Genomic DNA, 13,019 nt, shown 5'->3' with positions numbered 1-13,019 from the left:
CACCTGGATACCAGAAAACAGCACTGTCTTGAATATAACGCAACAACAATTTCTATTTTTTTTTTGAATTTTATTTTATATTAGTAACGCAATTTCTTGTTGTCTCTGTTATGCACACCACTGAGAGTGCCGACTGAGAAGAGCCGGAGCAAACATAAATAGATCGATACCACTGTCATCTAGGTATACTTAAACGATATCGACCTCTCGTTTTGAGAACGTGCATGTATAACAGAGTGAGTTACAACACAATCTCCGACCTTTTTATGTTTTTCTCAAAAATTTCTTTGGCAAAACTCTTCCCACAGCAATCAAAAACAACCGTAGGTGTAGCATGTCACATTATTGCAGACCTGTATGTTTCAGATTAGGTTCTTGTAAATTGATTTAAATTAACAGTTTAACCATAAGGACATCTCATACATCATATATTACCATTTTCCTTTGTTCATTAGTAAATTCATCAATTTTTAGGCCTGGAAGTATCGCATTAGATAGCAGCTTAAACAAGGTTTCTTCCCAGAATTTTTGTAGAAACTCGGCCATTTTGTCACCCATCACCTCAGTGCTAAGTTGAAATCTTAAGAAGTTTTTATAATAATACCTTTGAATCATATAAGTTTTTAATAGTGAATTTAAAACCACAAAAACCATTTTGTTTTCTGATTTAATCATCAGGTGAGTGTCACTCGATTTCTCAGTAAAGTTATTCAGAAATTTATTAGTGCTCAATTTTTTAGATAAGTGTCAAATTTCGGATTAAAACTCAGGCAAATTGATGAAACATTAACCATCCCATCGTATTCTTTTTTTTCAATTATTACAACTGGTAATATGAGCTCTTTTAGTTTCTCTATAAATCTTTAAAGTCTTCTCTTATTTAGATCGATTGTCTGACTTAATTGAGCGCACCCTCCTTAGTTTTAGTTTCGTTGATTGACATATAGTATTAAGCGCTTCGTAATTAGTTTGATCTTATTCAAAGATTTTCTTTCACTTTGCTTAATAAGTCTATAGTCCTTCCAAGGTCTTAGGAGCTATGGCTACAAACAACACTGAAAACCCTAGTGTGAGTGGCGATTCTGGTGAATCGGTTATGTGCAATGCTTGCGTTAATCCCGTAACCACAAAGTCACACATTTACAAAACAGATTGTGGACATGTATTTCACAAAAGCTGTCTACTATCGTGCACCAAAACTAGACCATACTGCCCGGTTTGTAACGCAAGGGTCAGTTTAGAACCTCCCACTCCTAGTGCCTCCATTATCACGACTAGGTCGCAGAAAAGATTGACCACCCAAAAAGCAGGTAGTCAGGAAGTGCGAGAAACAGAACACGCATCTACAGTTGCCGATGGTTCTCTAAATACCGTCCCTTTAGCTTCGAATACTACAAACACGAATCCAAGTTCAGATATTAGGGAAATGGTAACAACAATGCTTGCTGCGAATCAAGCACAGATGATGGCTTCGCTAGGGAATGAGATTTCTCGCTTGGTACAGTCTAGTTTAGAAGCCAACTTATCAAGATAAACTGCAGGTGTTGGAGATGGTAACCCTGCAATTACCAAAGCTAAAAAAGTGTAGCCAAATTTGAAATACCACTGTCAAAAATGGCCGAAATATCCCAAGCGAAGAGGGAGACGAAACTAAATTTAAGCCAACATCTTCATTTTGTTTATTTTTGTTGTTTTGCTTAATGTCACCTTTTATATAAATAGGCCCTTCTGGCCATTGTTTATTCCCTTTTTTGTTAGAACCCAAAAATAAGTAAGTGGTGTTAATTTTTATTGTTTTTAAATTAAATATTTTTATTTTTTTTGCAAACTTAATTTTTGTTAAATTTTTAAAATTCTTACAGAGAATAAACAACTACAACTAAACTCACTATTTGTAAACAAACAAACAAACCAAATAAACGCAGCTTTTTTATTTTGCCGAAATCCTGCCAGTCTTGTCATTTGGGAGCCAGCCGAGTTTAGGTTTATTCCTGGAAATAACAAAAAAGGACAACTTTATTCTTTATTTTTATTCTTTGTTTATTTGTTTTTTGTCAATTTAATTTCTGTCGTCAATTGTCTTGTTGAATTTGTGTTTGCTGTTGCTGTTTTTTGAAACGGACGGACATTTTATAAAAACAGCTGTCACCACTTTAAGTCACAAAAAAAAAAAATAATTCTTACCTGTATTCAAGAAATTCTGCCGGTTTTATGCCACAAAACCAAGATCTGACCAGAAGAACCAGTGGACGCAGCACTCAAGGAATTCCGCCAGCCCGATATAACCCTGACACTTACGATATGTCTGTCGTTCGCTCACCAACAGGAGATACGCCTACCAGCAGCCACCAAAAACAGCAACAAATGCCAGCTGCAGCCGCAGCAGTCAATACACCGCCCGCCAATACTTCTAAATCTTCTTCTTCTTCTCAGTTACAGCTCCAAAAACCGCCTTCAAATACACCAGCCAAAACACCAAATCCTGCAAATAAATTTGCCGAGATGAGAAAACTCATGAAATTTGAAATGGAACAGATGCAACGTCAGATGAAAGCAATGCAAGACGAATTTTTAGCAACACAAGCAAAAATGCAAGCACAACTATTAAATACGTCACAGCAGTTTGCTTCTTTGCAAAACACAATGTCGCAGCAAGCATTGCCTACACTGACGTCACAACCGCCAATCTCAAAACAAACGACACAACAACCGCCATTGAATACGCCGCAACAGCCACAAAGGAATCTGCCACCACAGCCGCCAATGAATCTGCCACCACAGCCGCCATTGAGTCTGCCGCCACAGCCGCCATTGAATCTGCCATTACATTCAGTAGTTTTGCCAACACAAACAGTACCGCCACCAACAAGTCAACATTTGCAGACTTAAGTGCATCAACTGCCGCCATTGTCTATCAACACAGATGAGTCTTTTCCAAATTCACTTTCTAATAACTCCAACGGAAATGCACATAAAAAAATGTATCCCTTGCCTATTTTTTCAGGTCTTCCAGAGGAGTGGCAGGCATTTTTCGAAGCCTACGAGAGCACCACAGCAGAATTTGGTTACTCCAATCTTCATAATATCATGCGTTTGAGAGATGCATTGAAGGGCCGTGCAAGGGAAACAGTGGAATCCATGTTGGGAAGTTCTGCCAACGTCAGCGCCATTTTGGAAATTCTGCAGGAAACATTTGGTCGACCAGAGCAACTTATCCGAAGCCAAGTAGAAAAAGTCCGAGCCATTCCCCCGCTGGTAGATGATAATTTGGATGCACTTGTCAACTTTGCCAACAAACTCTCCAATATGGCCACTTTCCTAAAAAACGCCAAGGGTGAACACCATGTATCCAATCCATCGTTGCTGAGTGAGCTAGTGTCCAAACTGCCAATAAACCGCCAAATGCAATGGGCCGAAAAATGTCTGCAACTCCAGCACCCCGCCACTATAGTTGATTTCAGCGATTGGTTGGGAATATTACGCCGTCTCGCACATATGGTCCACGACGCACAGCCAATTTCACCAACCTCGTCCAATCGCCGACACACACAAACACAACAAAAAAAAACCAGTAAGGAAAGTAGTAAAGTCGGACGGGGCCGACTATATGATACCCTTCACCACTATGGGTATATTAAACAGGACTATTAGCATGAAATTGGATGAAATAAAATATGTGATATTTATCTAAAAGTGAATCTACGTAGATCTATCCATAAAGTATGTAAATCGACTTCAAACAAATATAAATAGGTCATCCGTTGGGCTATGTCTGTACTTCTAGAAAACGCAACTACATAATTTTATGCTCTATTTTGTACGTTGTGCAAAATTTGATGTCAAACTGACTAACATGGGAAGTTTGATGCCCAATTTACTTGAAATCGGGCGAAAATATATATGGAAGCTCTATCCAAATATTAAGCGATTTCAAACAAACTTGTCACAGGATAGGTTATACTAATTTCAGAACGTTTTGTTCCTACTGGTTCCTTGGTGCGTCAATTACTTAAAATCAATCTATAATAAAAGGGAGCTATATCTAAATCTGTACCGATTTTCACGAAACTTGCCAGACATCATTCCAGACCCAATTCAGTACGTTATGCCAAATTTCGTGCAAATCGAAAGGTATATAGGGACTTTGGTGCACCATTTACATAAAATCGGATGAAACTATATATGGGAGCTATATATAAATCAGGACCGATTTTCACGAAACTTGCAGACATCATTCTAGGCTCAATTCAGTATGTTATGCCAAATTTCGTGCAAATCGAAGGATATATAGGGACTTAGGTGCACCATCTACATAAAATCGGACGAAACTATATGTGGGAGCTATATCTAAATCAGGACCGATTTTCTCGAAACTTGGCAGACATCACTCTAGGCTCAATTCAGTACTTTATGCCAAATTTCGTGCAAATCGAAGGATACATAGGGACTTTGGTGCACCATTTACATAAAATCGAACAAAACTATATATGGGAGCTATATCTAAATCAGAACCGATTTTCACGAAACGTGGCAGACATCATTCTAGGCTCAATTCAGTATGTTATGCCAAATTTCGTGCAAATCGAAGGATATATAGGAAGATTGGTGCACCATTTACATGAAATCGGACGAAACTATATATGGGAGCTATATCTAAATCTGGACCGATTTTCACGAAACTTGGCAGACATTATTCTAGACCTAAATGATTAGGCTGTACCAAATTTCGTGCAAATCAAAAGATATATAGGGACTTTGGGGCACCATTTACATGTAATCGGACGAAACTATATATGGGAGCTATATCTAAATCTGGACCGATTTTCTCGAAACTTGGCAGACATCATTCTAGGCCCAATTCAGTACGTTATACCAAATTTCGTGCAAATCGAAAGATATAAAGGGACTTTAGGGCACCATTTACATGATATCGGACGAAACTATATATGGGAGCTATATCTAAATCTGGACCGATTTTCTCGAAACTTGGCAGACGTCACTCTAGGCTTAATTCAGTACGTTATGCCAAATTTCGTGCAAATCAAAAGATATACAGGGACTTTGGGGCACCATTTACATGAAATCGGACGAAACTATATATGGGAGCTATATCTAAATCTGGGCCGATTTTCACGAAACTTGGCAGACATCATTATAGGCCTAAATGATTAGCCTGTACCAAATTTCGTGCAAATCGAAAGACATATAGGGACCGTTTACATTAAATCGGTTAAATATATATATGGGAGCTATATCTAAATCTGAACCGATTTTTCCCAATTTCAATAGGGTTCGTCCTTGGGCCGAATAAGTGACCTGGGAACAACTCTAGTTTAGTAAAAACGATCAAATTTTTCTGAAATTTTTTCCAGAGGTAGGTATTTTTACCCTAATTATGGGGATATCTTTTTTTCTTGGGGGACGTACCCGGTTACCCGGTTATTTGACCCGGAAGTTCGGGTACGGGTACCCGGTTATATCCGGTTCTACGGATCCGGTTAATATAATATGGGTATCATTTTAAAGGTTATAAAAATACCTTTCCATTGAGTGGTAATATGATGGGGTTATCTCAAACCATTTTGGGGATATAGTCAAAAAACTGGGTTTTGGTCCCCGATTTTTTTGAAAAACTCCCTAAAAGTCGAACTTCGGTCCATTATAGTCCCTCTCCAAACAGTACCCAAATGATAGACCACAATTTGCCCTTTCCAAAATGGTGCGATATGTGGCTGTATCTTTTGTGGATCAAAAGATATGGGCCTTAGAACCCTATAAAACAAGGAAAATCTTTCTACATGACAGAATCTCCTTTTAAATAGCATGGTGTTTTTTGGGTGACCGGCCTTCGGCCGGGGATTTAAGACTTTCTCCTATGGACAGATGCCAACACCGGCTAACGCGGCAGAAACTCCTTCTAAATAGAATATTTTTTTGTGTAGCCGGCCTTCGGCCGGGTATTTAAGACTTTCTCCTATGGACAGATACCAACACCGGCTACGCGACAGAATCTCTTGTTAAATGGAATACTTTTTTGGGTGACCGGCCTTCGGCCGAGGATTTAAGACTTTCTCCTATGGACAGATGCCAACACCGGCTAACGCGGCAGAAAATCCTTCTAAATAGAATATTTTTTTGTGTAGACGGCCTTCGGCCGGGGATTTAAGACTTTCTCCTATGGACAGCTACCAACACCGGCTACGCGACAGAATCTCTTGTTAAATGGAATATTTTTTTGGGTGACCGGCCTTCGGCCGGAGATTTAAGACTTTCTCCTATGGTCAGATGCCAACACCGGCTAACGCGGCAGAAAATCCTTCTAAATAGAATATTTTTTGTGTAGCCGGCCTTCGGCCGGGGATTTAAGACTTTCTCCTATGGACAGATACCAACACCGGCTACGCGACAGAATTTTCTTGTTTTTGTAGGGTTCTAAGGCCCATATCTTTTGATCCACAATAGATACAGCCACATATCGCACCATTTTGGAAAGGGCAAATTGTGGTCTATCATTTGAGTTTGGGTAAGAGAGGTACTATAATGGGCCCAAGTTCGACTTTTAGGGAGTTTTTCAAAAAAATCGGGGACCAAAACCCAGTTTTTTGACTATATCTCCAAAATGGTTTGAGATAACCTCATCATATTACCACTCAATGGAAAGGTATTTTTATAACCTTTAAAATGATACCCATATTATATTAACCGGATCCGTAGAACCGGATATAACCGGGTACCCGTACCCGAACTTCCGGGTCAAATAACCGGGTAACCGGGTACGTCCCCCAAGGAAAAAAGATATCCCCATAATTAGGGTAAAAATACCTACCTCTGGAAAAATTTTCAGAAAAATCTGATCGTTTTTACTAAACTAGAGTTAAGCCGTGACCTGTGCCAAATTTCATCCAATTCGGATCATAAATGCGACCTGTACTTTGTTTACAATTTAACATGGACATACAGACGGACGGACGGACATGCATAAATCGACTTAGAAAGTGATTCTATGCATATTCTCAAAAGGAACCATGTGTCTATCTCGATTATTTTTGCCTGTTACAAACATATGCACAAAGACATAATACCCTGTACCACAGTGTGGTGAAGGGTATAAATACGCATATGTCGCTGTCAGTTCGAGCTGTCCAATTTGTCAGGGAGAGTGCAACAATATAAAAATCTGTCCACACTTTTTAAAAATGGCCATCGATGACCAAATCAAATTAAAACTTGTTTTTGTTGTTTAAAAAGAGGCCACCAGCTTAAAAATTGCCACTATAAGCGTCGTTGTGGCATAAATGATTGCCAAAAATCACACCACCAATTGTTGCACAAAACACTCGCGACGCCATCCCAGGAACAGAACCGAACATTACCTACACACGATTTGGAGCCACGAACGAACACCCCATCTCTTCCCGACGCACCACCGTCTCAAACACAACGAAGAAATTGTCATGCCGCCCACTACACCGAAAACGTATTGTTCCAAATTTTGCCCGTGACGTTATACGGAACACACAAACAGATAACGACGTACGCGTTCATTGACGACGGCGCCAATGTGTCCATGCTGGACGAGGGCGTTGCTCGCCAACTCGGAATACACGGAAAACCGGAGTTTTTAGAAATTCAGTGGCTTAATAACCAAAGCGTAAGCGAAAAAACTGAAAAAATTAATCTGACAATTAGTGGTGTCGGTGAGTACAACAACAAGTACCCGATAACCAATGTTTACATTTCGTCCAATCTGTCATTGCCAATACAGAGTTGCCATCTAGCTCATTTAATTAAATCCCGTGAAATCGACCAAATCGCCGAAATCCCATTCCGGGATTATTCGAATGTTCAACCTAAACTAATATTAAGCTTGCAACATTCATTTTTGACAGTTCCCTTGGAAGCTCCTCGTATGATGACCGATGTTGGACCAACGAGATTAGGCGCCGTAATATATGGACCGATCCCAGGCGAGAAGAGTTCCAATCTTAAGCGGGCTTTACACGTTAGGAAACGTTTCGAGGAAGAAAATTGTGACTTGCTTCAGGAAATGCATACCATGATGCGGCAATATTTCGACGTGGAGACATTGGGTACCAAGGTAAATGTGACACCAATTCTGTCCATAGATGATGAACGAGCGTTAAAAATATTAAAAGAAAACACGAAAAGAATTGATGGGCGATATTAAAAGAAGTGTCCGCTTTTGTGGAAAGAACATTTTTCTCCAATTCCAGAATCGTACAATTTGTCGTACAACCGATTGCTGTGTGTGGAACGAAAAATGGCAAAGGACAGTGTATATGCAGCTCAATATTGCAAAAAAATAAGAGATTACGAGGAAAAAGGATATTGCCGTAAACTTTCAGTAGCAGAACGAGAAAGAAGGAGCGATCGAACGTTTTATTTGCCACATTTTGGCGTTAAAAATCCCAACAAAGATGGGATTCGTATCGTCTTCGATGCTGCTGCTGAAGTTCAACAATTTTCATTAAATAAAGCCTTATTACCTGGACCTGACATAAATAACTCTCTAATCTCTATTCTTTTTAAATTCAGGGAATTTCCTGTAGCCGTGTGCGGAGATATACAAGAGATGTTCCACCAAATTGTTATCGCCAAAGAAGATCAGGACAGTCAGCGATTTCTATGGAGAAATGGGGATCCCAGTCAACCCTTAGAAACTTATGTAATGGAACGGATGATTTTTGGAGCCACTTGTTCGCCCACCATAGCCCAATATGTGAAAAACCTAAATGCCCGAAGGTTTATAAATGAGTCGCCAAGAGCAGTACAAGGAATCATCGATCGTCATTACGTAGACGATTACGTCGACTGTTTCCAGACTGAAGGTGAGGCAGTTGATGTGGTACGTGATGTCATAAAAATTCACAAAGAGGGTGGATTTAATCTCCGCAACATCAAATCTAATTCCCTTGTTTTACAACGTATGTTTGGCAACCCTATTTCTGATGAAATTGATGGCAACTCCATTGGCTGCCAAAATCAGATGTTTTTTGTTTTGAATTAAAATTGCACAAAGTGGATGAAAAAATATTGAAGTTGCAAAAAGTGCCAACGAAACGCGAAATGTTGTCTTTAAATATGTCCGTATTCGATCCATTCGGGTGTCTTGGTGATTTCATGGTGACGTCGAAGATAATTATGCAAAATGTGTGGAAAAGTTGTATAAAGTGGGACGAGGAGTTGCCGGCCGCGATTTATAGCCGCTGGATGACCTGGCTGGAGGAATTGCCTAAATTAAAGGATTTCAAAGTTCCGAGGTGTTACAGTGATTGATTTTTTAATGGTATAGTAGATTTGCATGTGTTTGTGGATGCCAGTGAAGATGCAATGGCTGCTGTGACATACTGGCGTATAGTAACAAATTGTGGTGTAAGTGTTGTGTTCGTTATGGGCAAGACGAGCTGTGCCCCAACAAGATACCATACTATACCTAAGCATGAGTTACAAGCAGCAGTAATTGGAGTGCGAATGAAGGAAAAAAATTTGGAAAATCATTTGAAGAATATTAATAACATTTATTTTTGGTCAGATTCCTCAACAGTGATAAGTTGGATCCGTTCAGAACACCGTACATACAAACAATATGTGGCAAATAGAGTGTAGGAGATTCTGGAAAGCAGCCGTATGGAGCAGTGGCGGTGGTGTCCAGGAGCGGATAACCCAGCTGACGAAGGGACCCGTGCTAAAGGACCCAAGAAGTACCAGCCAGAAGGACGTTGGAAAAATGGGCCAGAATTCCTGAGAAAAGAAGTATTGGCCGGACGAGGGACAAATTGGAACCTGTGTGGATCACAGCAAAACAGAGCTAAGAAACAAACCATTTTGGGGATATAGTCAAAAAACTGGGTTTTGGTCCCCGATTTTTTGAAAAACTCCCTAAAAGTCGAACTTCGGTCCATTATAGTCCCTCTCCAAACAGTACCCAAATGATAGACCACAATTTGCCCTTTCCAAAATGGTGCGATATGTGGCTGTATCTTTTGTGGATCAAAAGATATGGGCCTTAGAACCCTATAAAACAAGGAAAATCTTTCTACATGACAGAATCTCCTTTTAAATAGCATGGTGTTTTTTGGGTGACCGGCCTTCGGCCGGGGATTTAAGACTTTCTCCTATGGACAGATGCCAACACCGGCTAACGCGGCAGAAACTCCTTCTAAATAGAATATTTTTTTGTGTAGCCGGCCTTCGGCCGGGTATTTAAGACTTTCTCCTATGGACAGATACCAACACCGGCTACGCGACAGAATCTCTTGTTAAATGGAATACTTTTTTGGGTGACCGGCCTTCGGCCGAGGATTTAAGACTTTCTCCTATGGACAGATGCCAACACCGGCTAACGCGGCAGAAAATCCTTCTAAATAGAATATTTTTTGTGTAGACGGCCTTCGGCCGGGGATTTAAGACTTTCTCCTATGGACAGCTACCAACACCGGCTACGCGACAGAATCTCTTGTTAAATGGAATATTTTTTTGGGTGACCGGCCTTCGGCCGGAGATTTAAGACTTTCTCCTATGGTCAGATGCCAACACCGGCTAACGCGGCAGAAAATCCTTCTAAATAGAATATTTTTTGTGTAGCCGGCCTTCGGCCGGGGATTTAAGACTTTCTCCTATGGACAGATACCAACACCGGCTACGCGACAGAATTTTCTTGTTTTTGTAGGGTTCTAAGGCCCATATCTTTTGATCCACAATAGATACAGCCACATATCGCACCATTTTGGAAAGGGCAAATTGTGGTCTATCATTTGAGTTTGGGTTAGAGAGGTACTATAATGGGCCCAAGTTCGACTTTTAGGGAGTTTTTCAAAAAAATCGGGGATCAAAACCCAGTTTTTTGACTATATCTCCAAAATGGTTTGAGATAACCTCATCATATTACCACTCAATGGAAAGGTATTTTTATAACCTTTAAAATGATACCCATATTATATTAACCGGATCCGTAGAACCGGATATAACCGGGTACCCGTACCCGAACTTCCGGGTCAAATAACCGGGTAACCGGGTACGTCCCCCAAGGAAAAAAGATATCCCCATAATTAGGGTAAAAATACCTACCTCTGGAAAAATTTTCAGAAAAATCTGATCGTTTTTACTAAACTAGAGTTAAGCCGTGACCTGTGCCAAATTTCATCCAATTCGGATCATAAATGCGACCTGTACTTTGTTTACAATTTAACATGGACATACAGACGGACGGACGGACATGCATAAATCGACTTAGAAAGTGATTCTATGCATATTCTCAAAAGGAACCATGTGTCTATCTCGATTATTTTTGCCTGTTACAAACATATGCACAAAGACATAATACCCTGTACCACAGTGTGGTGAAGGGTATAAATACGCATATGTCGCTGTCAGTTCGAGCTGTCCAATTTGTCAGGGAGAGTGCAACAATATAAAAATCTGTCCACACTTTTTAAAAATGACCATCGATGACCAAATCAAATTAAAACTTGTTTTTGTTGTTTAAAAAGAGGCCACCAGCTTAAAAATTGCCACTATAAGCGTCGTTGTGGCATAAATGATTGCCAAAAATCACACCACCAATTGTTGCACAAAACACTCGCGACGCCATCCCAGGAACAGAACCGAACATTACCTACACACGATTTGGAGCCACGAACGAACACCCCATCTCTTCCCGACGCACCACCGTCTCAAACACAACGAAGAAATTGTCATGCCGCCCACTACACCGAAAACGTATTGTTCCAAATTTTGCCCGTGACGTTATACGGAACACACAAACAGATAACGACGTACGCGTTCATTGACGACGGCGCCAATGTGTCCATGCTGGACGAGGGCGTTGCTCGCCAACTCGGAATACACGGAAAACCGGAGTTTTTAGAAATTCAGTGGCTTAATAACCAAAGCGTAAGCGAAAAAAACTGAAAAAAATTAATCTGACAATTAGTGGTGTCGGTGAGTACAACAACAAGTACCCGATAACCAATGTTTACATTTCGTCCAATCTGTCATTGCCAATACAGAGTTGCCATCTAGCTCATTTAATTAAATCCCGTGAAATCGACCAAATCGCCGAAATCCCATTCCGGGATTATTCGAATGTTCAACCTAAACTAATATTAAGCTTGCAACATTCATTTTTGACAGTTCCCTTGGAAGCTCCTCGTATGATGACCGATGTTGGACCAACGAGATTAGGCGCCGTAATATATGGACCGATCCCAGGCGAGAAGAGTTCCAATCTTAAGCGGGCTTTACACGTTAGGAAACGTTTCGAGGAAGAAAATTGTGACTTGCTTCAGGAAATGCATACCATGATGCGGCAATATTTCGACGTGGAGACATTGGGTACCAAGGTAAATGTGACACCAATTCTGTCCATAGATGATGAACGAGCGTTAAAAATATTAAAAGAAAACACGAAAAGAATTGATGGGCGATATTAAAAGAAGTGTCCGCTTTTGTGGAAAGAACATTTTTCTCCAATTCCAGAATCGTACAATTTGTCGTACAACCGATTGCTGTGTGTGGAACGAAAAATGGCAAAGGACAGTGTATATGCAGCTCAATATTGCAAAAAAATAAGAGATTACGAGGAAAAAGGATATTGCCGTAAACTTTCAGTAGCAGAACGAGAAAGAAGGAGCGATCGAACGTTTTATTTGCCACATTTTGGCGTTAAAAATCCCAACAAAGATGGGATTCGTATCGTCTTCGATTCTGCTGCTGAAGTTCAACAATTTTCATTAAATAAAGACTTATTACCTGGACCTGACATAAATAACTCTCTAATCTCTATTCTTTTTAAATTCAGGGAATTCCCTGTAGCCGTGTGCGGAGATATACAAGAGATGTTCCACCAAATTGTTATCGCCAAAGAAGATCAGGACAGTCAGCGATTTCTATGGAGAAATGGGGATCCCAGTCAACCCTTAGAAACTTATGTAATGGAACGGATGATTTTTGGAGGCACTTGTTCGCCCACCATAGCCCAATATGTGAAAAACCTAAAT

At 40.2% G+C, this 13,019-nt stretch overlaps 2 protein-coding genes and 2 long non-coding RNA genes across 4 annotated transcripts; 3 read left to right on the top strand and 1 right to left on the bottom strand.

Annotated features, from left to right (window-relative positions):
- The first annotated feature begins 2,211 nt into the window (after positions 1-2,211).
- Positions 2,212-8,526, top strand: LOC133324148 (proline-rich protein 36-like). Its single transcript, XM_061533033.1, has 2 exons — positions 2,212-3,530; positions 7,095-8,526. Exon 1 carries the CDS (start codon positions 2,212-2,214, stop codon positions 2,887-2,889), a length of 678 nt encoding a protein of 225 aa, XP_061389017.1. The 3' UTR covers positions 2,890-3,530; positions 7,095-8,526.
- LOC133324152 (uncharacterized) lies at positions 7,456-12,050 on the bottom strand. The gene is made up of 2 exons (XR_009754116.1): positions 11,929-12,050; positions 7,456-7,664 (listed from the first exon to the last, which is right to left on the bottom strand). It is a non-coding gene; the product is annotated as an uncharacterized LOC133324152 (long non-coding RNA).
- LOC133324149 (uncharacterized) lies at positions 7,568-8,875 on the top strand. Its single transcript, XM_061533034.1, has 2 exons — positions 7,568-8,098; positions 8,557-8,875. Exons 1-2 carry the CDS (start codon positions 7,568-7,570, stop codon positions 8,773-8,775), a joined length of 750 nt encoding a protein of 249 aa, XP_061389018.1. The 3' UTR covers positions 8,776-8,875.
- LOC133324151 (uncharacterized) lies at positions 8,985-9,770 on the top strand. Its single transcript, XR_009754115.1, has 2 exons — positions 8,985-9,486; positions 9,554-9,770. It is a non-coding gene; the product is annotated as an uncharacterized LOC133324151 (long non-coding RNA).
- Positions 12,051-13,019: the final 969 nt, after the last annotated feature.

Source organism: Musca vetustissima, unplaced genomic scaffold (assembly GCF_032173495.1).
Source record: "Musca vetustissima isolate MV318-11 ecotype Yass unplaced genomic scaffold, APGP_CSIRO_Mvet_v1 utg2114, whole genome shotgun sequence".
Taxonomy (NCBI): Eukaryota; Metazoa; Arthropoda; class Insecta; order Diptera; family Muscidae; genus Musca; species Musca vetustissima.
Note: the sequence above shows the minus strand (reverse complement) of the source record. Positions and strands in the feature narration are given on the sequence as shown.